Source organism: Glycine max, chromosome 14 (assembly GCF_000004515.6).
Source record: "Glycine max cultivar Williams 82 chromosome 14, Glycine_max_v4.0, whole genome shotgun sequence".
In the NCBI taxonomy this organism is placed as follows: Eukaryota; Viridiplantae; Streptophyta; class Magnoliopsida; order Fabales; family Fabaceae; genus Glycine; species Glycine max.
Genome location: NC_038250.2, coordinates 47,359,611 through 47,385,220, shown reverse-complemented (window position 1 = coordinate 47,385,220; position 25,610 = coordinate 47,359,611). Strand labels below are relative to the sequence as shown.

Here is a 25,610-nt window from a genome sequence, read left to right as displayed (position 1 = left end):
TATATATATATATATATATATATATATATATATATATATATATATATATTATTAATGGCATAGATAGAAAACAAAACAAAAACTAAACAAAGTTCCCATAACATCAGCTAATTAATCACCCCTATGTTCGTTGGTCTTGAAAAGATTTGTTTCTTTTGTTAGATCCAGACGGATATAGATAAGATCTTAAACTTATTGCTGATGCGTTCATAAATGTGTTACCATACATGATGACTCCATGGATGATGTCATCAATTTGCTATGTGAATTTTTAATGATGCAGGTGACAACTGACAAAATGCTTTGTTTGTTTGTTTGTTTGTATTTTAAAATCATATAATTTATGTTTTCTAATCAAAATATAAAAGTTAATTTAAATATGGATATTACTTTCAAAATGCACGTTCAAGTTACAGATAAAATAATTAATTACATATACTCCTGTCTAGGAGATACTGGTTTTGGTTCTATTTAATGAATTCGAGAAACTTCATCGTTCATGTTGCCAAACTATGAACTCAACTTCGAGCTATATTCGAGAAATCGAAGCTTCGTATAACTAAGTGTCGTACGTACAGTTTCGAGTGGCATAATTTTGATAAAGTAGAAGTTCTGATATTGATTAGGTTAAATTTTAATTTTGATGATTTTCCTTGTCTAAGTGTAAAATTGGGTCCTTCAAAAGTGATAATTTTGGTTTCACCATTAAATTCAATACTTAAATGTTGATTAAGTAATTAATGACGTGTCAAGCTAATTTTTGGTTTATTAATAATTATGATAAATAGAAGTTTCAATTTAATTATAAATGTATTAAAAACAAAAAATATTATCTTCTATCACTTTTTTTTATGCTTCTGAAATAAAAACAAAAAAAAAATTATTGCAAGAACCAGAAGAGCTAGCATTCATCGATCGAGAAGAATCTGTCACAAAATTAAAGGAGGTTAAGACCTTGTTCCTTGGCTTAGATAACTCTGGCGAGACAACTTTGCTTCACATACTCAAAGATGAGATCTTTTGTTTCAACTTTCAATTTTGTTCTTGACTTTATTCTTGTTAGTTTTTTAGGGTTGGCAAAGGGTAAGACACAAAGGGCATACATGACTAGTTTGTAGCCATGACAAAACAAACAACTTATTTTCTTCCCATATTCAGAACCAAATCATACATAAAATCAAAACCAACAAAATGATAAATTCAAGATCTATGTGAATCAACCTAGATTTGCATGAATCACATTTCAAATCAATGTTATGAAAATCGGATCAATCATTAAATCAGTCTAGGTAATCATTATTAAATTATGGTTAAATCATTCTAATAAAACAAAAACAAAAATGAAATAGTATATAAAATGATATTAAGGTAATACCATTAATATCATATACCATTGATATTATAAGAGAATATACTAAAATTCTTTGCACATAAACTTTTTTTGGTAACAATAAAGCTAACAGTTTAATTTACATAACGAGGAACCAACGCACACAACTTAAAATAAAAAAACTTAAACCCAAAATATGAAAGAAAAAAAATAGATTGCCAATTTTAAAAGCATAACACCGCCGATCATGGGAAATTGAGAATAATAAACCACTAACACATAAAACTAAAAAGTAATAAAATATTCTAAGACTAGCTTTCAAGTTCCAAAGAAAATAAACGGCAATGTGAAAATACATATCAACAAGCTTTTTGACCTAAGTATTCAGAGTAGAGTGGGGACGAGAATGCGAGAAAAAGAGCTCATGTGCTGGTAACGAAGGAGAGGGAGACCAGAGAGAAAAAGCTTGTGCAGTAATTTTTCCATTGAATCTCTATCTGCAACAAAGCTTTGCAAAGACAAAGGGTACTGGTAAAACGGGTTTTCTACGTTTAAACCCTAGGCCGGTCGGTTTTTGACCGGTTTAACGGTTTCTTATTGGTTCTAATGCAAGCCGGTTATATGAGTATTCCGGATCGGTGACCAAGTCGGTTCACTGATTTCCGGTTCAACCAGTTCAATCTTCAAAACCATGATATATAACAGGCAATACTCAATTGTCTATATTGGCAACTAATAAAAAAAAATAACAGGAAATTAGGAAAATAAATATTCCTAATTATTACTTATTTTTATCAATAAAGGTTAATTATTCCTTTTATATAAAAATAAAAATAACTAATTTTTTACTAATTAAAAAGTTAGTTGACATCATTTAATTTTCTTAATCTCAAGTAAAAAATAAGGTTATTTTAGAAATTTTTCATTAAAACTTGCTATTATGAATAAAAATGAATCATTAAAAATAAAATTAGAATTAAATAAAAAATATTTTAGTAATGATAATATTAAATATGATAAAATTAGTTAGATTTACTTAAATGTAAGTCTATGGTATAATATTATTATTATTTTATTTATATGTGAGTTCCAAGAGAGTATTAATTTTTATTAGTAGACCAACCAAACATACAAACTTTTTTCCCTTCCATTCTTCCATTTCTAACAATCAATCTATCCTAAATTAGTGCTAATTATAGGGAAAAATTTGATTATCTTTTTTTTTTTGAGGTTGAAAAAAATTTGATTATCACTAATATAGTCTTGTACTATAAATACTACTGTATGTTATTCTGCTTAGTGTCATTGTGGAGGATTGAATAGAATTTTGAAGTTAAGAACCGTTTGAGTTACAAAATTAACGTTTTTGTTGTAACATTGAGGTGGTTCTTATTGGTCGTTGCTTTCATCTACTCTTCTTGATAGATCTTAGAAGAATAGAAATAAGTTAATACAATTGTCGTTTGCATTACAAATTTACGATATGCTACAATCACAGATTCACTAATATTTTCTCTCCAATATTTCTTCAACAAATGGGCCGCACCATGGGCTTGTCGCGTCAGGCCCAATGGGATTCGGGTCACAAACTCTAATAGTAAGCTATATTTTCTTTTCAACTTGTAGCTTGTCGGTTATCACTTATCAAGTGCAAAATAAATTGTTAATAGGCAACAAACAAATATCATAACTAAATTTAATTAATAAAAAATAGTAAAAATAATTTAACAATAAACATAATATAAAAAAATTCTGTAAAGAAAATATGTAGATATAGACCCTGAAGATATGGCCTAATTGAAGCAATTGGAATTTGGTTCCTTCGCTGATTTGTTCATGCTTCTCTTTACTTCCTTCCAAGACAAGTCACACACGAAAAATAATATATATTAAACTAATTATTTGTTATTATAAGGAATCAAAATGAGATCAAACTTATATAGTCACATCAAGAACATCTAAAGGCTTTTTCCAATTAATCTTCTTTACGCAAGGGGAGGAACTAAGTTGTAGCCCCTACTCCCCCACCCCATACAAAAACCTTTATAATAAATACTAAAATTAAGGAGAATATTAACTATGAAGATTACTCAAAGTCGCCAGAAAAGTTTTGTTGAACATTTCTATGAATGAATACTAAAATTAATATATAAAACTATTCTAAAACTTCTTAATAAATTTAAATAAATCCAAATATGAAAAAAAATGTGTTAGACTGATTTTGATTTATTAAGCGTTAATTAGATGATCATTAAATATGAAAATAAGAGAAGGCGAATTATTAATTATCTACACATTTAATTATATGAATCAACCAATTCGATTCAAGTAATTTTGTTAACAACTGTCTTGATTGAATTAAATAAATTCCTTTGTAACCCCTAACTATAGCAAAGTGGCGGTGTGTAACAAATGAAATAGTTTCTACAATGAAGTTAATTGTATTTATAAGAGTTTAAGATGGATTGAATTCTCTATTGTGTAAGGCTCAAGGCCTCTCAAAATAATATTACCTGGTTAGTTAATTTTTGGCATAGCAATAGAGTAATTTCACTTTGTCAAAGAATGAACCACTATTGACAAGTGTATTTGATAATTTGAGGAATCGCGCTCCTCGATGGTGTTGACCTTAGTCAATATTTATGATTTGAGTTTATTACTTTTGACCAAGTGATTCCCTATAAAAATTGAACCTTCAAGTCTAGTTTGAAACAAATTTATTTCTCTATTAAAAATTCAATACATCCTTAATTTAATCAATTTTTAAAATAATAATTATTTTTGTTATTTCTCATCAAACTTTTGAGAAATAAATTATTGTTCATTAGAAATAAATCCAATCAACCATACACGGAATGAGTGAATGACAAACCTTTTCGTTTGATATGGTGATTATAAAGAGAACTTATGGCCTATTTGAAGTCTCGTAACTTGCATGTATGAGCTTATTGGAGATTTTGTAGATCACTTAATCGGATTTTTGTGGACAATCTATGTTATCTATCTGCTAACAAAGCATGATTTTGTACCTGTATATTATACCCATTAATCTATTGCAAAGAAAGTTGTGGCTTTGTACCCATTTGCAGTTCCACCGCAATACCACGAGTTAACTACTAAAAATATAACAATAAACTAATCACGAAATAAAACTAATTTTAAGTCACCAACCCGCAATTCAGCATTGCCACTTGAAACTAATAATTACAATGACTTCTCACAAAGTTGGTGGTGCATGGTCTACGTCTTCCAAATAAATCAACACAATAGCTTTACAATTGAAGGTTTTAACTTTTATCCTATTATTTCCATCTTCTTCATTCTCCGCCTCCTTGTCATTCCATAACCTTCGAAGAAATTACATGATCTTTATTGTAAATCATGCTTGATTTGTTGTCTCTTCAGGTGACAAAATGGCTCATGCGAACCTAAGCTCGAATCCTACCTTGTCCTTAAACACGACTCAATACATTTGCGAGCACGCAACAAAGTTTCAACCTTATTCAAAAGGAATATTCTACAGCGATAACCCTTTGAACCACACGCTAACAATTATCTCTATGCAGGCCTCCTTAGTCTGTTTGTCGTCCACATGGTTGCAATTTCTTCTTGTCCCATTTGGGGAGACTACCTTCATTCCACAAGTGCTGGTAATATAATATGTCGTGATATATATTTTCCCATGCATGTATAATTGTAATTTACAAAAGACAACATTCAGGTGTAATATTTTGATTTTATATTAAGATTAAAGTTTACAGACCTTTATTGTGCAGATTAATTATCAAAACAAACTATAATTTTGATAAGATAATACTAAAAGAACATTTGATGTTGTGTTTTACATCCTATCATACAATTTAATTTTGATTTAACATGATTATTTATAAAGTTTAATGGTCATATACAATTCCGACAACATAAAATATTTTTACACTATTGTTCAATTATAAATTATTATTGATATAAATTTTTAAGTAATTAACATAAAAGTCAATAAATTTATCTTATACATGGTGAGTTAAGATTGAATAACAATATAAAATTATTTTACATTATCAATATATTTGTTCTTATTCATATAATTGTATACATAATTCTTTTAAGTAAAAAAATAATGTGTTTTAATAAAAAAAAAGTTTTATAACATAAAAAGATAAATGAAAATTTAACCAAAGGAATATTGATGCATATGCATATACCAATGTACCATATACCCCCAAAGAAAAGTATTGACACTTAATTAACATATGTTAGTAGTTAATATGTTATGTTAGTGAAAAATTCGAACCCATCACTTTCTTACCATACCAAATGTCACTCCCTCGGCTGATTATAATGTAAACAAGTGTTTGGTTAAGTCCAATCGGGAATGCATGTGAAGTAAAATTGGTGGTGGATATTAGCTAATACTTAATTTGGTTATGAAAATGCATGTACTCAGGCAGGGATGCTAACGGGACCATCAATACTTGGACAAATTAAAAACCTTAAAGATTTGTTCTTCACCCCAAAACCTTTCTACATATGCGAGACAATCTCTCTTTACGGGACCATGATTTTCCTATTCTTGATGGCAGTCAAAGTAGATGTATCTATGGTAATGAGAATGGGGAAGAAGATTTGGGTCATTGGTGTGTGTTCTTGTGTCTTGCCACTCCTATTTACCATATGTGCTGCTTTGATTCTACGACAAATTTTGTCCCCGAAAACCGAACTCTACAAGTCCTTATTTTTCATTGCGGCATTCTCATCAACTGGCTCCTTTCAAGTCACCGCAAGTGTTTTGGAAGACTTCAAGCTCCTAAATTCAGAGGTTGGTCGATTGGCAATCCCTTCATCTATGGTAAATGGATTAATCTGTTCAGTGTGGCAGGGAATTCTAGTCTCACATCAACAAAGAACTATATCGAAAGAAAAAAAAAACTCTTCCAAAATGTCGACCCTTTTGTTGATTCTTATGGTGATTATCATTTTATGTGTTTTTCGACCTATCATGTTATGGATGATACGCAAGACACCCAAAGGGAAGCCAGTTAGAGAGTCCTTCATAGTTTCCATCTATCTTATGGTGTTAGTGTGTGCCTTATTTGGTGAGTTGATTGGGGAGCACTACATAGTTGGGCCTATGATTTTGGGCTTAGCAGTGCCAGAAGGCCCACCACTTGGATCAACATTGGTAGAAAGGTTAGATACCTTGACCTCAACAGTGCTTATGCCATTATTCTTCTTCTCCAGTAGTGCCAGATTCAATTTCCATCTAGTCGATTTCTATGGTTTGGCAATTGTGCAACCAGTGGCCATACTTGGTTTCTTTGGGAAGCTGCTAGGAGCCATGTTACCCTCACTCTATTGCAAGTTGCCACTCACCGATGCTCTCATCTTAGGTCTCATCATGAGTTCCCAAGGCCTCACTCAGTTGCTTCACTTGCAAAGTTTACAACTCTTTCATGTAAGGCTTTACAAAGAATATTTGTTCTCCTTATTGTCAGTATTAGGCAATTTAATTTGAGTCCCACGCAAAGATCTATGTATGTATGAAGGGATTGTCTAACTTATCCTAAGTAAAAAGGGGATTAAACTACTCCATCACTCCTCATTGATGCAATTCTCTTATGTACTTTAAGATTATTGGACATAGGTATTGATTGCACCAATCAGGTGTAATGAGATTTTTTAATATTTTTTTACTTGGGATAAGTTAGACAATGGCCTGTGCAAATGGTTAATTTGCTTGCCAGAGGAGAAAAACTAAATAGGTGGAATGACATGATTAATGATTAGTTACTTAACTACATTGTTTTCCATTTTTTTTTTCTAGTAGCCAATTTGAATTTGAACATGTCTTGCAGATTATAGATGATCGAACATACGCTCAAATGTTGATAGCTTTAATATGGTTGACAGCAGCTTCCAATCCCGTAGTGAGATTTCTGTATGACCCATCTAAAAGTTACTTGTCCTTAACTAGTAGGAAGACCATTGAGCATGCTCCTCCCAATACCGTGCTTCCCTTGATGGCATGCATACACTCGGAAGAAAACACCCTGCCTATGATGAATTTTCTAGAAATGTCAAACTCCACAAATGAGAACCCCATTTACTTCCATGTTCTACACCTCCTTGAGCTAAAAGGCAGAACAATCCCAGTTTTAATAGATCATCAACCCAACAACAAGGATACTTTGCATTCTAAAGATTCACAGAGCATAATAAATGCCTTCAAATCATACGAGCAACAGAACAAGGGCAACGTGATGGTGACACTCTACACATCCATTTCCCCTTATGAGACAATGCACAATGAGATATGCATGCAGGCCGCACAAAAAAGAGTGTGCATGTTGATTGTGCCATTTCACAGGCAATGGAGAGCAAATCAGGCCATGGAATCAACATTCGCCATTAGAGCATTGAACCGCCATTTGCTCCGAACAGCACCATGCTCCGTTGGAATCCTAGTTGAGCGTGGATACTTGACCGGGAACAACCCTTTAACTTCTGTGTCCTTCTATAGTGTTGGAATTGTGTTTATAGAAGGGCCAGATGACCGTGAAGCCTTGGCATATGCAATGCGCATGGCTGATCACCCGAATGTAAAGGTCACAGTGATTCGGTTAATGGAGCCTCGCAAGAAGAGTAGACAGTTGATGAATAGAGACCCTGATGGTGACTTGATTCACAAGTTTAAGGTTGACTACATCCAAATCAAACGCCATGATTACAGAGAGGAAGTTTTGAGAAATAGTGTGGAAATGGTCAATATCATAAGGTCACTCGAAGGTTGCTATGATTTGATTTTGGTGGGTAGGCGCCATGAAAGCGAGTCTCCATTGTATAGTGGATTAACAGACTGGAATGAGTACCCGGAACTTGGTTTTTTAGCAGACATGTTAGTGTCTTCGGATTCATCTTTTGATGGGTCTGTGTTGGTGGTGCAGCAACAAAATAGGTTAGGGGTTGTTCATCATGATTTGCACATAGACAGCTCCTTCATTTCCAAGAACGAAACCGTAATTGTTGCGGATGTGGACCCTAATACAAGGGTGTGGCCAGTAGTTTAACCATTGAACAGATCAGAAGATCAGAAGTACTGTACTTATATAGTTTACACTTGTTTTGTCAATGAACTTGTAAATATAGGCATATATTTAAAATTAAGGAAACATATTCCTTTTGTTATTGAATTTGCCTTGCTGTTGGATAGCTTAACCGAAAACTCATTCTACCTATTAAGTTGCACTTCCATAATACCACACGTAAGGATGGAGGAATATAAAATAACTATTGGAGTTAATATTACGTTGATCTTTAAAAAATTTGATGTTTTCCTCCATCCTTATTTTTCTAGGAATATAAAAAGCTTAGCACTAAAAACTTTTAAAAAGTGTCCTTATCTAATACCTTGATCTTTGTTACTTGTACCACTAGGTATTAAATAATGGATGGTATATTTGAGAAAAGTATATTAATTAGACTTTAAAATTTTAAAACATAAATTTGAGAGAAAAAATAGAAAATTAAAACATCAAAGCATATGAAAAGGGAATAATAGGTCTAAAACAACTCACAATTTGTCACATAAAATACAGTTAAAACATATGTAATTAATTTATAATCAACTAGACTGAAATAAACAAGAATACAAGGAAGAAAATTATTATTGTTATTTAGATATTTTATTATGAAAAAAAATCCATTTTCTAATTAAAAATAGATAAAATAATATTCATGATAATTTTATTAGTTTTATATCACCTTCCTTTTAAATCAAGGTTCACAAAACAAAACCAGAGGTACGTAAAACACAAATGGTGACCACAAAGAGGCAAGACACATTGTTAAGTAGCAGATCAAGAATTTTTTTTAGCGGGGATAAAAAATAGTTGATGAGTTAATATTACGTTTTTAGTGCTAAGCTTTTTAAAAGTTTCACTTTCAACCCCTAAACAAATTTTTTAGTATTTTTTATCTCTATATTTTCTTTTGTCAATTATTTTAATCCTTATTATCAAGTAATAATATTAATTGATGATCTAATATCTATGTTACTGTTAGCAATCCATTGAATTGTAATATCATTAAGGAGTTTGAAAAGACAATCTTATATAATTTTTTTTTGATAAATTATTTTTAATTTCTCACAAACTTTTTTTGAGACCTTGAAAATCAACTATGTTTGCTTTCGGATCAACATCTATTTCTACAAAGCAACACAAAACTTTTTGGCGTGCTTTGTTCTCACTCACAAAATTTTCATAAACTTCCTAAAAGGTTATTCATCCCATAACTAATTCAAACCAAACACATTTAACTGTGAAGAAGTTCTCAAGTGATGTGCTACTGAAAGTAGATGCATCTTGTTAATATAAGTAAGATCAATTAATTTTTTTAAGTTATTCTCATCTGTATATTCTCAAATCTACATAGCTTTTGAATCCCTCTCATACATGACTCTGATACCATTAAATGTAACACCCTTCTACCCCAAGACACATACACTTGTAATATTTTCTAAATATGTTGATAGTGGAATTTAATTAAAAGGATGTATCGACTTTAAAAAAAAAACTATTTTGCGGTGAGAGTATTTCATGTAAAATATTTGTAAACTTAAAGAAAACTGTTGAACAATTGACAAGTACACCAAAATGTCCAAAGTAGTAAAGTTAAAATAGAAGTCTGAGTGTCGAATCCCCGTAGACTTGATTTGTACTTAATTTGGTGAATATATAATTTTCAAACAATAAATAAATTGGTCTAGAAGGTTGTGAAGATAACAACAAAAATAAATTGGCATCAATTAAATTAAAATAAACAAGAGAGAAAGACAATTATAAAAGTGATTTAATTAATCAAAATAGAAAATATTAGAGAACCCAATATTATTCCAGAAGTAATTTCAGACGGCAAAAATGTAGGAAATTTAACCTATCAGAACTACTCTTTATATAATATTAATGATTTTTCTCTAATTATGTTTATTCTAATTTTACACCTGCAACTACTCGTATGCTCTCTTTAACCAAAATGTGAAATAACCTAACTTATCTATCTTCTCTCCCAAATCTCTTTAAGAGATAAAATAGTTAAGTTGAATTAAAAATATAGATGTATAATAAACTAAATAAAATCAACCTATCTCTATTTAGATATTATTTTCCAGTTTTAACAACAAAGTCCAACAAACCAATTTTTATTGTTTTTGAAATAAGGGTAAAACAATTTTAAAATTTATTAAAAATCAAAACTCACATCAGATTTTGCATAATACATTTTCGTTTTAATATAAAATAACATTTCAAAACTATAAACTACAAAATTGACAACCACCTCAAATGGAGACTTAATTAACCCTTAAAAGGGCTACCCGTAGCAGTCCCCATACCCGCTGATAACAACTTTAATTCCCATCTACATTTTTATTGGATAATTATATACTCATACATGTACGTACCATCCACACTTAAGTTAACTATAAAACAATAAATCAATACAAAAATTAATTAAAAAAATTACTATCACTCTTAAATCATTTAAACATGACATAAAAAACATTCAAACATAACATAAAAAACAATCAAACATAACCTTGAGTCATTCAAACACAAGTCATTACTAAAAAAATATTTCAAACGCAATCATCTAACTTAATCTTTATTAAATTTAATGTTCTAATTAATTTTTTAACAAAATAATTAGAAGTTTCACTTACTTTGTTACTATTAGTGACAAAATTAATAATTAAGAAGATATATAATTATTTTATTCGTACAGAAAATGTATCTAATTATTTATATTAGTAATTCATTTTACTTAAATTATACCCGTGAATCTAAAGCAAAGAAAGTTGTGGCTTTGTACCCATTTGCAGTTTACTGCAATACCACCAATTAACTACTAAAAATATAACGATAAACTAATCACAAAACAAAACTAATTTTAAGTTGCCAACCCGAAATTCAGCATTGACGCCTGAAATTAATAATTATAATGACTTCTCACAAAGTTGGTGATCCATGGTTTACGTCTTCCAAATAAATCAACACAATAGCCCCACAATTCAAGGTTTTAACTTCATTCCATAACCTCTTCGTGCAGATTACATGATCTTTATTGTAAATCATGCTTGATAATTTGTTGTTTCTCTTTAGGTGACAAAATGGCTCTCGCGGACATAATCCCAAATTCCACCTTGGCCTTAAACACGACCCTATGGGTTTGCGAGCACACAACTAAGTTTCAACGTAATTCAAAGGGAATATTCTACAACGGCAACCCTTTAAACTACACATTATCTGTGGTCTCTCTGCAGGCCTCCTTAGTTTGTTTGTCCACTACATGGTTGCAATCCTTTCTTATCCCATTTGGGGAGACCACCTTCATTCCACAAGTGCTGGTAATATACCATTTTGTGAAATGCGTGTATAATTGTAATTTACAAAAGACAACATTGAATGTGTAATCTTTTGATTTTTTTAATTAAGACTAAACTTTACTAACTTCTATTGTGCAGATTAATTATCAAAAGAAATTATAATTTTGATTTAAAATGTAAATTTATATAAATGCTTACACAAGTGTTTTAGAGAAATGTTAACCTCATACTTTACTACACTCTTTCAGACATATCTTTTTATTGATTAAAATTTGTTGAAAATTATAAAAAAATTATGAATTCTACATCTTATTAAATGGGTTTCTCTCATATGATTTGGTTGTTTCTAATAAATTTTAACCAATAATAATAAGATGTGTTAGGGGTATGTTAGAGAATATATTAGCTAATACTAATTAATTTGGTTGTGGAAATGTATTTACTCAGGGAGGGTTGCTGACGGGGCCATCAATACTGGGACAAATTAAAAATCTTGACAAGTTGCTCTTCGCTCCAAAACCTTTCTACGTGTGTGAGGCAATCTCTCTTTACGGGACCTTGTTGTTCCTGTTCTTGATGGGAGTCAAAATAGACATATCTGTGCTAATGAGACTGGGAAAAAAGAATTGGGCCATTGGCTTGTGTTCTTGTGTATTGCCACTAATATTAACCATATCTTCTGCTTTGGTTCTACGCCAAATTCTGACCCCGGAAACAGACCTCTACAAGAACCTGTTTTACATTGCAGCATTCTCATCAACTGGTTCCTTTCAAGTCACTGCAAGTGTTTTGGAAGACTTCAAGCTCCTAAATTCAGAGGTTGGTCGATTGGCAATCTCTTCATGTATGATAAATGGGTTCATCAGTGCGGTGTGGCAGGGTGTGGTAGTCGCACACCAGCAAAGAGTTATATGGAAAGTCGACATAATCGCTTCCAAAATGATGGCAATTTCTTTGCTTGCTATGGTGCTTATCATCATATGTGTTCTTCGACCTATCATGTCGTGGATGATACGCAATACACCCGAAGGGAAGCCCTTGAAAGAGTCCTACATAGTTGCCATCTACCTTATGCTGTTAACGTGTTCATTGTATAGTGAGGTAAGTGGGGAGCACTACATTGTTGGGCCTGTGCTTCTTGGCCTAACAGTGCCGGATGGCCCACCACTTGGATCAGGATTGGTAGAAAGGCTTCAAACCTTGACCTCAGCACTGTTTATGCCATTGTTCTTCTTCTCTAGTAGTGCCAAATTCAAGTTGAGTTTAGTCGATGCCTATGGCTTTGCAATTGTGCAGCCTGTGGCCATAATTGGCTTCTTTGGGAAACTGCTAGGAACCATGTTGCCCTCACTCTATTGCAAGATGTCACTCACCGATTCTCTCTCCTTAGGTCTCATCATGAGTTCACAAGGCATCACGCATTTGCTTCACTTGCAAAGTTTGCAATACCTTCGAGTAAGGGTTTACAAATAACATTATCCTTAATCAAATTTTTTTTTTATTAGATTCTTGATATATCAAAACTTTTGATTTAAGTCTTTGTCATGATAATGTGATATCATCTTGATGACTAATATATATTAAAATAATTATTTTACAAGATATTACATCATCATTTATAGTAAGTTAAATGATGATGAAACATCATCTCAATAATTAATATATATTGAGAAAATCGATTGACTTAACTGGCAATAATGTTTTGAAACAAAACTTTTGATATACCAAGAATTCAATACAAAGAAAAATTTAATTAAGAACTTCAAATAAAAATTACTCATTTATTAAAAACATGAAACATATTTAAGTCTAACATTAATAATGATTACCTATTTAGTTATATGATTTTTCTTTTTTTCTAATAGCCAATTTGAATGTGAACATGTGTGGCAGATTATAGATGATCGATCATATGCTCAAATGTTTATAGCTTTAATATGGTTGACAGCAGCTTCCAATCCCATAGTGAAATTCCTGTATGACCCATCAAAGAGTTACTTGTCCTTCACCAAGAGGAGGACCATTGAGCATGCTCTTTCCAATGCTGTACTTCCCTTGATGGCATGCATACACTATGAAGAAGACACCCTACCCATGATCAATTGTCTAGAAATGTCACACTCCACAATTGAGAATCCCATTTGCTTCCATGTTCTACACCTCGTTGAGCTAACAGGCAGAACAATCCCAGTTTTAATAGATCATCAACACGAGAACAAGGCCAATAATACATTGCACTCTAAACATTCACAAAGCATAACAAATGTCTTCAAATCATACGAGCAACATAACATGGGCAACGTGATGGTGAAACTCTACACATCTATCTCCCCTTTCGAGACAATGCACGATGAGATATGCCTGCAGGCCGCACAAAAAAGAGTTTGCATGTTGATTGTGCCATTTCACAAGCAGTGGAGAGATGGTCAAGTTATGGAATCAGCACACCATGTTAGAACATTGAACCTCCATTTGCTTCGAACCGCGCCGTGCTCCGTTGGGATCCTAGTTGAACGTGGAAAATTGACTAGGAACAACCCTTTAAATTCGGTGTCCTTCTACAGTGTTGGAATTGTGTTTATAGAAGGGCCAGATGACCGTGAAGCCTTGGCATATGCAATGCGCATGGCTGATCACTCGAATATAAAGGTTACGTTAATTCGGTTAATGGAGCCTTGCATGAAGAGTAGACAATTGATGAATAGAGACCCTGATGGTGACTTGATTCACAAGTTTAAGGTTGACTACATCCAAATCAAACGCCATGATTACAGAGAGGAAGTCTTGAGAGACAGTGTGGAAATGGTCAGTTTCATAAAGTCACTCGAAGGTTGCTTTGATTTGATTTTGGCGGGTAGATGTCACGAAAACGACTCTTCATTGTTTAGTGGATTTAATGAGTGGAATGAGTACCCAGAACTTGGTTCTGTATCAGACATGTTAGTGTCTTCAGATTCTACTTTCGATGGATCCGTGTTAGTAGTTCAACAAAATAGGGTAGGGGTTGGTCATCATGATTTGCATCTAGACAATTCCTTCGCTGCCAAGCACGAACCCGCAACCATTGTAGATGTGCACCCTAAGGTTATGGCCTTTGTTTAACCATTGAACATATCAGGAACATAGTTGTAGATTCTGTACATGGAGTACTTATTTTATCTACAATTCATTTGTTTTATAGTTTGTAGGTAATCAAACGTTGGTGAACGGATTTGTAAATATAGGCATGTAATTTATATGTGTGCATAAAGTAATTAAAATGAAGGCAACATATTCATTTGTTGTTGAATTTGTGGCGGTGTTGGATAGCCTAACTGGAAACACATGCAATATACCTTTTACCTTGCACTTGCATAATACTATTTGCATGAAACCAAAAGATGAGACAATTACAGTGATTGGAATGAGGATCGTGAAATATAAAATAACTACTAGAATATTACATGGAAACACTATGAATTGGATGGAGTATTGATGAGGTACTTGATTATAATACAATGTATATTCCAACTGTCTTGTGCGTTTATGATAAAGGAAATGGTTTAGGATATTGTTGCAACTCTGTTTTCTCCTCCTAAAGCTGACAAATGAGGTCATCTTTAGGATCAATCAAGATGAGACCATTCTTGGTTATGCCTTCATAAGTCATACATATAAGTGAAAGGATTCGAGATGGGGCTAGAACACCATGAAAGTAGTGGGGTGAGTTCACTTCCTTTGTGTGGCCATCTAGAGTGGCCACAAATTAAGTAATCGGACGTTATGCATTTATGTATTCACCATGAAGAATGGTGTGAACAACATTTACTAGATCCCCCCACTAATATTGGTGTTTGAGGTAGGGCGTTTGACTTTGACCAAACTTTATAATGTTTCTTCTCCCATAGGATTGACATTAACCTTGTAGTGCTAGTATCAATAATAAAACTTGAATTTGCTGGTTTTTCTTGCATATTGATTTTTCTTGTGGATTTATCATGTAATTTTTTATGATTTTTTTTTTATTTTCTTGTGAACATTTTCTGCAATTTTTATTTTGTAAAATTTGCTATGTTTTTTATAAAAGATTATTTCTTTTAAGTTTTTTTACAGATTCAAAAAAAAAGTTCAATATTTTTTAGCATATTTTTCATACAATTTTTACTTTGTACAATAAAAACTTCATATCTTGCCAATTTTTCATAAAAAAATTTACAAAAAAATCTCTTTTTTTTTTATTCGGTAACTAACTAATTAAGCTATAAATATAGTAAAAAAAATTAAAGAATGTTATTAATAAAGTAGAAAAATATTTTAGTAGCATTAAAGGTAACTAATTAAAAAATAACTAAAGATGCTTGACAAAGTTGCATATCGATTATAACGACAACTATATGTAATATTGCTCATGGTACGTATGGATAGACGATGGTACAAATGGTCTTAATTTGTTGTCCTCCTCTTTTTGGATACTTTTCTTTAATGGTTCAATTAGGAGTATGTGTTGCTATATTATGGATGAAGTTCTGATTTTATTTTAATTTTTCAGCAACATATACAGAGAGGTGGGTCGCACATAATTAAATTTTCTTTATCAGTATTTTCTCTCCTTTGTATTTTTATCGAGGAAGGAAGCTGATAGCAAGACTAGGTGGGAATTTGTTCATGTTTGCCGATTGATAGGGATTGATCGATTTAGGTTGGAGACACGAGAAAGAATCAATGTGATTAGGATGAATATTGCATGGTTTGAGATTATTATATGTCCCTTATTATTATTTTTTTAAAACAGAATATTTTTACTAGATGTCATGTAAAAATTAGTTTTATATATATATATATATATATATATATATATATATATATATATATATATGGTGATCTCGGGTCATATAATAATAATTTTTCATATAGTTCAATGAAAAAGAATTTGATATTTTCTAATTAAGAAAGTGATTTAGAATAGTTTTTTTAACAAAATACTTATTTTTAAATTCTGTTATAAAATAAAAAAATGATTATATCTCTAACATAATATAAATAAAAAACATACTAAATTATTTGAAATATAGTATATAAAAAATACAACTAAATTTTATGCTCTATATATACAAAAATGGTAATAATTTGTTTAATAGAGTATATCAATGAGTTGGACTTTCAAGTTTTCGTATGCTTACATTTTATAATAATTTGTTAAATTGAAGAGTATCAATTTTCTTGTGCAAAGTAAACATAATAAACTTTTATTTTAAATTTTATCTCGTCTCGTATTTCGTGATCTTACACAAACAAATCCAAAAAAGTGATACTTAATAATATGATTGTGTGGACAATTGCGTTAATGTAATACTATTGTTAAGAGTAAGGGCATGTTTGTTTTTTTGTTGTTGTAACGCACGTTTCAAGAGATAAATCCAATGATTCAGAGCAAACTGAACGCAAAAGAAAGAATTTGAATACTTTTGTCCATCTCTATTTGCTCCCAACGTTCGTTTGAAATGGATACCCAAACATGCACCAAACTTTGTTCTGTGCCTTGTATCAACCAAACATATATACAAGAGACTGGATCAATACTAATTCATTTTATAAATATGTATAATTCAATTATTAAAATATCACAAAAGCTTGTTAAATTAAAAAAACCAAAAAGCAATTATAGTTAATTTGTCAAAATGAGAGTAGTTTTCTTTTCAAACACAGAGCTATATAATTACAGCTGATGAATAGAAGTTCAATAGACATGCTTAATTTGGCAACCTCAGCAAGTGATTTTATTCTCCTTTTGGAAACATACTATATGATGGTTTATAGGTCAAATGAGTTATTTGATCTTTCATTTTATTTGTTAGGTTTATTTTGATTTTTTATCTTTTAAAAAATTCATTTTAATCTTTTATATATTTATTTAAATTGATTTAAAATGATCTTTTCATCTATATAAAATTGATGACGCTAATGAAATAAAAATATTAATAACTAAAAATTATCACAAAATGTAATTTTCTTCTTTATCTTGTGCTTGGTGTGGCCAACCCCACATTCATCACCAAACCAATGTGCACCACCCCCACCCATCACCACGCCGCAGGTGCACCACCGTTACCCACAACCAGTGCATACCCTATCACCCTAATCTTTTGACCCCATGCAACCAAGCCAAACACCACCACCATCAATCGCTACGCCACCATCTCCTTCCAAAATGTTGGTGCACACCCAACAAACTATCATAGCCACTCAAATGCCGACGACTTCAAACACCATCCAAACCTATGAGCACCACCACCATCAACCTTAGCTGCATAGATCCACCCAAAACAATGAGAGAATTCCTCATACATCAACCAACTTTGACCCAATCACCCTCAAAAACATTATGGCCGCCTAGATCTACCATGTCAACGTAACCAAGGTGAACTTCTTGAATCCATCTCCTTCCAGCATCGAATCTCTTCTCATCAGCTTCCAATTCATTACACTCTTGAACGAACACGATTCACCCTTGTCGCCATTGCGTGCAATGCCTTCACCAAAAAACATGTTTGTGAGCTTCGAATCTTCATGACGACAATGGTTTATGATTTGCATGAGCAATCATGAGATTTTCGATCCAAAGAGGATTAGGGTTGTAAAAGATGAATTTTTTTTCTTATTTTTTGTTTTGTGACGACTTATAACCACTGGTATTGAAATATCATTCATGACATCAACTTCAAACTGATGAAATGATAATTTTGAATCAATTTTAAAAAATAAATTATTAAAATAAAATTTTTAAAATATAAAAGATAAAACTAAACTAAAAATAAATAAAATAAGAAAACCATATAAGAAGAAATTAAATATTTTTCTTCACCAATTCTCATCAAACTGTAACATATAGATGGTGGGGTCTAAACCAATTAGGTGTATATATACATTATATATATTGAAACTCCAATCTCCAATGATGGGATATGTGTGTGCATGTTTTGAGAGAATCAGGCTAGTTTTCCTCCGGTATTTGGCGACTGAACCCCGTGAACTTTGCTTCTTGATCTGCTTTGTCCTAACCAACTGCAGCGCAAGGCTCAATGCTACTTACTCTAGTCCTTGGGATCTCCTTCTATCATTTCTTTTAAAAATATGTTATGCATTATTATCAAATTGTTTGAGATTTTTTTTATTAATTCGTTAATGATTTCACTGATCATATGTATGCTTAATTAGAATCTTTAGAGTAATTTTTAACTATAAATATGTTTGAATAAGTTTGTCTTATTCAAGTCTCACAAATTTTTAAAATGGAATTGATTTTAAAAGAATTAATATTAGAAATAAAGAAAAAATTATGCAATAATAATATAAAATAATTTTATATAAAATATGATAAGTTTGTTGACTTTTACAATAAATACCTTAAAAATTATAAAAAAATAATTTTTTTATTGAAGTGTAAAACTATAATTTATAGGGGGCCATTTAGTCTTAACGTTACCAATCATGCATAAACAAAACTCACTAAGTTTCGAATAATTAAATTCTAGTGAATTACATTTATAATTTATAAAATTGCTTTACTTTAATGTATCTAGCTAGCTAAACAAACTGGAAATTGTTAAATGAATTATTTTACAGTCATACATGTTGCAATTTAACTCAATCATACTCTTTGATTAAAAGCAAGTTTAATTAAGCTAAGTTTAAGCGTTTACTTGCCCCTCCTTTTAACCAAACCGATGAAATTTTACCTTGAAAGAAGGACATTCAATCAAACCTGCATCCCCACGTATGTTGTTTATTGTTTAAAGTTAAACCATTTGATTTAAAGAAAAGAAAACTATAACAACAATCACCAAACCTATATATGTTTGTTGTTCACTAAAACAGATGTGCATTGATCTGTGAAATATGATGATCTAGAGACGTGAAACCAAGGTAGGTATATGGTCCAATCGAACTAGTATAATAATATGTGGGTGAGTTGGAGTGTGAGAAAGGGATGTGCAAAGAATTGTCTATTATTGGCTTGGGAGAGAAGAGAGGGAATCCACGTGAACAACTGAGTAATTTAATAAGAAATAGTTCAAGGAGGATGTGCCAGCTTTCTTGCTTGTGTAGCGTGGTGATGTCGCCAATGTTTCTACCAAGTCCCACCTTTTTCTCCTCTCTTTTGTTTCTACCTCATATATATTTTTCTTGTTCCAAAAAAGATAATATTAATCAATGCCATTTAATTAATTACTTGTTTGACTAAAACTCTCATAGTGAGTGGTCATTCATCAATCAGGAGTTTCCAGCTAGCTATTTGAACGCCCCCCCTTCTCTATTTTCATTTTCGTTCATGTTTATAATTTCCTTGGCGGCTACAAATTGTTCATCACTTGTAAATTTTGGACTATTTGAGTAATATCTTGTAGCTTTATACACAGATTTATGTCTTAGACATTTTCGTAGCTGATATTGCACATTTAGTATATGGTATAATTTTATATTGTATATGTTAATATGAATTTTGAAATGTAATTAATAGATAAATTATCTTGATATCAAATCCTTAATTTTATAATGTTGGCCAGCTAGCTAAAGTCCACTAACCGAGCTTAAATTGAATCCTGAATGTTAACGATGGAATGAAAGCCTAGAAGCACAATCATCAACCTTATTTGGGACCCCAATCTGTACTTTGGTTCGTCCCCTACGGAAATGTGTCTAATATTATGTGCATATAATAATTAAGTTTTACTTTGACTTCATTCTTAGCGTGAACAAAAATACTTGTACATTTTTCTAATTATTTTGGACATTGTTTAATTTGTTTGTTCCGATTACACCTGTTCATCACATAAAAGCAGACTTAATTATATCGCTTTAATCTAGACCAACTGCAAAATAATTAGTAATTGAAATAATAATGTTAACCCAAGCCTTTTTATTCCTGGTTACTTAACAGATTCCTTGAGTGGACATAGATGGCTAACGTGCATGTTCTAATTAAATATCCAAATTGAAACTCAGGGTATCATTGGAATATCATGGATCTAATTCATGATGCCACCAGTAATGTTTTCTGTTTAGGGTGCATTTAGTGATTAATTAACCAAAAGCAAAACAAATTAAACTGCATCTTAATTTTTCATTAGGAAGACCGAAAATTCTTCAAACATCATGACCACGAGAAATTACCATATGGTCCTACATCACCATATATATGGTCCAATCAATCTGTTTTTTTAGCACACCATTTTTTTTAAGATAATTAGCACACCAATCTTTTTTCTTATAATTTGAAAATCTTGATTATGAATTACATGATATTGATCAAGACCATAGTTATATAATGGTATTAAATTATATAATAATTTTTCTTTAAATACATTAGTTTGAAATTCAAATTTTGTTATATGTATAAAATAAAATAAAACAAAATATGCCTTTTCTCTCTGTAATGTATGAGAAAGAGAAGGCAGAGTATGTTTAAATTGATTATTTTCCTTTCCTTTATTTTTTTTCTCTGTATTAAGCAAGCATGCTTAATTAAATTGATTAATTCAACCCCGAAATCAAAAACGCAAAATCATACAAGAAGGCAGAGTAACTCATCTATGTCCACAAATTTAGATACTCACATACATTTAAAAAAAGGAGAAAAAAGTCATGTTATATTCTAACAATTTCAAGTGTTGTTGAACCATCTTCGGTTCCCAGTCCCCACCGGCAAGCCAGATTCCGGCGCCGGCTGCCGGAATAAAAAGAAACTAGTCTTCTGAGATGCTCTCCAACCGAGGCTGCCACAATCCGCCGCGACGGCTCCGGTGATCCCGCCGTGAGCATTTCTTCTCCTTAGAAAGTACAAAGCCCTCATTATCACATTGTTGTGATGATGGCAAATCATGGTTGCTCTTCATGCTCTTCTTGGAAGACACTTTGACAAGGTCATTCTTATTACGATGATCATTATCATTACCACCATCGTCACTGCAACGTCTTTTCTTTTTTTCCGGCAGCGATGCTGTCGGGATCAAGAAGTATATGCTCCCTCTCTTGAGTTCGGTATCTGGTGAGAGGATCAGAATCCGGCGAACCACGCCTTGGGAGGTCGGTTTGCTCAAGACATGGTTTGGATTCGCTTTAAGAACTTCCCCCGCCGTGATTGGACGCGTGATTTCTTCCACGTACCCGTTCAAGTGCACTATGCGGATCAAGTCTAGGGCTCCACACGGAAGAACGCAAGCCAAACAACACCTTAAGCTGTTACCCATATTATTATTATTGTTGTTGCTCTATAATAATGTGGAGACTTTTAGTTGGGGAGTTCTATGTGAAATGAAGGGTTGAAGGGTGAGTTTGTGTATTTATATATATAGCAAGTGAACCGTGGGTACGATCATAATAATGCAAATGTGGATTTAATAATAATTGTGAATTCAAATTGACGAAACTACCCAGCACAAAGAGTGGTTTTCAATTTTTCTAGCACTCACGTTCACATGTTATATAGTGGTGGGGTTCCTTCTATTATCTTTGAGAAATATGTATTGTGTACGGCAATGTAGTAAATTGAGGAGTGTGTAGAATAATTTTCTAACACATTTTTTTATTGTTAATTAAGAATTATAAAATTATAACTAAGATTCATTAAATAATAAATAATGGGATTTGCTAGCTTATTTTTATGATTTTTAATAAATTATAAGTGTTTAAATTAGTATGTTAAAAAGAGTGTTAGTACTCGTACTATATATACTAGACCTTATCAAGTTGGTTATGCATTCTTCTTCCTTTTTCGCTTTTTTTGGTTCAAGTTTCTACCTGAAAAAATAGCTTTGTTGTGGAAAATTTAAATACGCGAGTTTAAAGTGCGGTTTAGCCTAACTCTGCGGATACACGCAGTCAAAAGCTTATCCACAAAAGGAAAGGGAAGAAACAACCTGGAAAATACTCCTGAAATGACATTACAATTAGCTGAACAATAATGATACTTGCACACTATAATTTTCCACACCATTCTTGTATAATTGTATTATTTCCTTTCATGATGGAGAGAAATATAATCAACAATAGCACGTTTAACATATTCTTGTTCATCCTTTTCTTTTCTAAGTAGAACAAAAATAGTCTCCTACAGAAGGATACACGCAGTCAAAAGCTTATCCACAAAAGCAAAGGGAAGAAACAACTAGGAAAATACCCCTGAAATAACATTACAATTGTTGGAATATAAGTTTGTGCTGAAATCCCACGTTGAATAGAAATAGAAAGATTGAGTATAATATAATTAAGTGAAAAAAAATTCATAAATTTAAACCTTAAAGTTTTGAATTAAAATGTGATATTAAAATTACTTTGATGATATAATTTAACATATTTTCATTCATCCTTTTCTTTTTCTAAGCAGAAAAAAATAGTCTCCTACACAAGGATAGACACTAAATATGTCTCTATTACCAACATTAATCTTTATTTGATAAAAAATAATTAATAGTATAGATATGGTAGTTATTTTAATCGATCATAGTTTTATATAAGTAGTTAATTAATTTTTTTGATAAAGCTATATTAACAGATGTAATTCTGATGTTTAACATTTTTTTTCATCAACACATACTTCAACTATCCCCTGCCGAAAGACAATTTGTCTAAACATACTTCAACTTTGATTTGTCTTAATGAATTCACATGAGTGATTAAACCAAAATAAAAGTACAAATGACTATTTTAAGTGATGTGTTCTGCAACAGTCCCGTTATTTTTTTAAAACATTTTTTCTCCATGGAACGAAATGATGTTTTGTGTTGGTAGGATATTAGTTCAGTATTACATAATGCTCAACTTAATATTTTCCTCGGTGTATGGAACATCTTAATTAATTATGACTCCTATAATAAAAATAAAAAATAATATTGTCAAATGTCAACCGTTGTAGTTTGCAGTAGTTTAGTCAATATGGATGGCTACAAAATCTACAATGCTTTCAACAAATATGAAGGGTGTGAATCACATTGTTAACATGGCTAAGGTGTATTCTTTGAAAAAAGATCAATACTAGATGTGATTTTGATTATCCCTCTCAAGATGGATGAGTGAGCATCACATAAATATATTGATGCAAGTAGTGAGTGATCGACATACGTTAATAGGTGGCTCTTCAACATTTTGTTTCTTAGAGCCCCTACACTTGGATTAAGGAACACAAAAACAGGATATTGGCTCTGCCTTCCATGTCACAAAGGCATATTATGATGCCTGTTCTCTTGATTTATGTTCTTAAGAGTCTTGATAGTATAATTTTGGCTATGTAATTATAAGAGATATCCTTATATACTTATATATCATGTAGATGTTTAGTTCTTTGCTATGTATTGAGATATTTGACTTAGTATGCAGCTTTGATTTTGGTTGGTGATTTGTATCTCTTATATTTACTTATTTAGCACAATTTGTGTTTAAAATTAGCTTTTTATATCAATAAATATTTTAGCTTATCAAAAAAGAAAAGAGATATAAAATAATGTAAGTATAAAAGTCTCTGTATGCACACACACACAAATGTGAGTGCATGTGATATATTTATTTGTACTTAGAATTATATCTAAAATATTTTAAAATACTTATATAAACCTTTTTTAAAAAAACTATTTTTTTAAAATGTTTTTATTAGATAAAAATAGCATTTAAAAGAAATTAGGAAAGCATTTTTTAAAGTGTACCCTAACCTACTCTTAATACCTCAAACATACATATTATTTTCTCCCAGTCAAAAAGCAATTCATATAGCCTCAGTCTAAATTTATTCTGCTAAGGACAGTGTATATTTTTTTATGCTGTGACAACATATACGCGGTTAAATAAAAGTATAATCACAAAAAATATACTAATAATATAAGCAGAAAAAAACAAAACACCAGTCCCCATAAGACCGTGGGCCTTGATCAATCATGCATGTAGATCCAGAAGCAACCATGGGAGATAGCGTGCAGGTTATAAATTTAAATATGCATTGAATCAAGAACTCAAAAGGAGACAAAGGAATAAAGGGTTGGGGATAAAAACCAAAAGGAGATAAAAGCCATTAACCCCTATGCAGTACGGACAAAACTACAAAACATGAACACGGGTTGCAGGTCCAAGGTATATAGTTCGTGATAGATATAGATAAGTCTGCTTATTATCGTTGATAGAAAGTAATTTATCTTTAATGTTAAATATTTTTTTACTTAATTTCTTAATTTATTTGATTTAAAGTGTACGTTTTATACTTAATTTTCTAATTTTAAAATTTATTCTTTTAAATAAATGATGTACTCCCCCTTGTGGTCTGAAATATAAAAAAAAATATTTTTCTTGGTATTAAATATAAGATAATTTCAATTAATTTTATCTGATTTAACGTTATTATCTTTAAAATTTTCTTCATGTTTTAATTTCAATAATTCATTTCTATTTTTAATTTTAAGTTCCAATGAAGAATAAATTAGGAAAAAATTAATTTATAACTAAGACCAAAGGGAGTATATTTTTAGTTAACGTGAACAATTTTTTTGTTTTTATATTTGATACCAGATGAAATATATTTTGAATTATTCTTTATATATTTTATATTTTTATTTATTAATAATTTTAAACTTGAATTTTAAAATTCATCTAAATTGATGTACTCCCCCCTTGTGGTCTGAAATATAAAAAAAAATATTTTTCTTGGTATTAAATATAAGATAATTTCAATTAATTTTATCTCATTTAATGCTATTATCTTTAAAATTTTCTTCATTTAATTGATGTTTTAATTTTAATAATTCATTTCTATTTTTAATTTTAAGTTCCAATGAAGAATAAATTAGGAAAAAATTAATTATAATTAAGACCAGAAAGAGTATATTTTTAGTTAGCGTGAATAATTTTTTTCTAAATGAAATATATTTTTAATTATTTTTTGTA

General features: G+C 31.1%; 3 protein-coding genes across 3 annotated transcripts; 2 read left to right on the top strand and 1 right to left on the bottom strand.

The window, feature by feature from the left end:
- The first annotated feature begins 4,743 nt into the window (after positions 1 to 4,743).
- Positions 4,744 to 8,498, top strand: LOC100790969 (cation/H(+) antiporter 15). Its single transcript, XM_026125353.2, has 3 exons — positions 4,744 to 4,980; positions 5,775 to 6,782; positions 7,183 to 8,498. The coding sequence occupies exons 1-3, from the start codon at positions 4,744 to 4,746 to the stop codon at positions 8,392 to 8,394; spliced, it is 2,457 nt and encodes an 818-aa protein (XP_025981138.1). The 3' UTR covers positions 8,395 to 8,498.
- Positions 8,499 to 11,492: 2,994 nt separating this feature from the next.
- On the top strand, positions 11,493 to 14,900 carry LOC100790451 (cation/H(+) antiporter 14). The gene is made up of 3 exons (XM_003544272.4): positions 11,493 to 11,729; positions 12,156 to 13,163; positions 13,602 to 14,900. Exons 1-3 carry the CDS (start codon positions 11,493 to 11,495, stop codon positions 14,808 to 14,810), a joined length of 2,454 nt encoding a protein of 817 aa, XP_003544320.1. The 3' UTR covers positions 14,811 to 14,900.
- Positions 14,901 to 21,252: 6,352 nt separating this feature from the next.
- LOC100804222 (uncharacterized) lies at positions 21,253 to 22,014 on the bottom strand. Its single transcript, XM_003544858.5, has one exon. The coding sequence runs from the start codon at positions 21,932 to 21,934 to the stop codon at positions 21,431 to 21,433; it is 504 nt and encodes a 167-aa protein (XP_003544906.1). The 5' UTR covers positions 21,935 to 22,014; the 3' UTR covers positions 21,253 to 21,430.
- Between the last annotated feature and the right edge of the window lie 3,596 nt (positions 22,015 to 25,610).

What these genes read in the sequence shown, in the direction of transcription:
- LOC100804222 (XM_003544858.5), bottom strand. Translation starts at nt 21,934, where the DNA reads ATGGGTAACAGCTTAAGGTGTTGTTTGGCTTGCGTTCTTCCGTGTGGA.
- LOC100790451 (XM_003544272.4), top strand. Translation starts at nt 11,493, where the DNA reads ATGGCTCTCGCGGACATAATCCCAAATTCCACCTTGGCCTTAAACACG. An exon ending in CCTTCATTCCACAAGTGCTG is followed by an intron (nt 11,730 to 12,155) that starts GTAATATACCAT and finishes GTATTTACTCAG; the next exon opens with GGAGGGTTGCTGACGGGGCC. An exon ending in AAAGTTTGCAATACCTTCGA is followed by an intron (nt 13,164 to 13,601) that starts GTAAGGGTTTAC and finishes CATGTGTGGCAG; the next exon opens with ATTATAGATGATCGATCATA.
- LOC100790969 (XM_026125353.2), top strand. Translation starts at nt 4,744, where the DNA reads ATGGCTCATGCGAACCTAAGCTCGAATCCTACCTTGTCCTTAAACACG. An exon ending in CCTTCATTCCACAAGTGCTG is followed by an intron (nt 4,981 to 5,774) that starts GTAATATAATAT and finishes GCATGTACTCAG; the next exon opens with GCAGGGATGCTAACGGGACC. An exon ending in AAAGTTTACAACTCTTTCAT is followed by an intron (nt 6,783 to 7,182) that starts GTAAGGCTTTAC and finishes CATGTCTTGCAG; the next exon opens with ATTATAGATGATCGAACATA.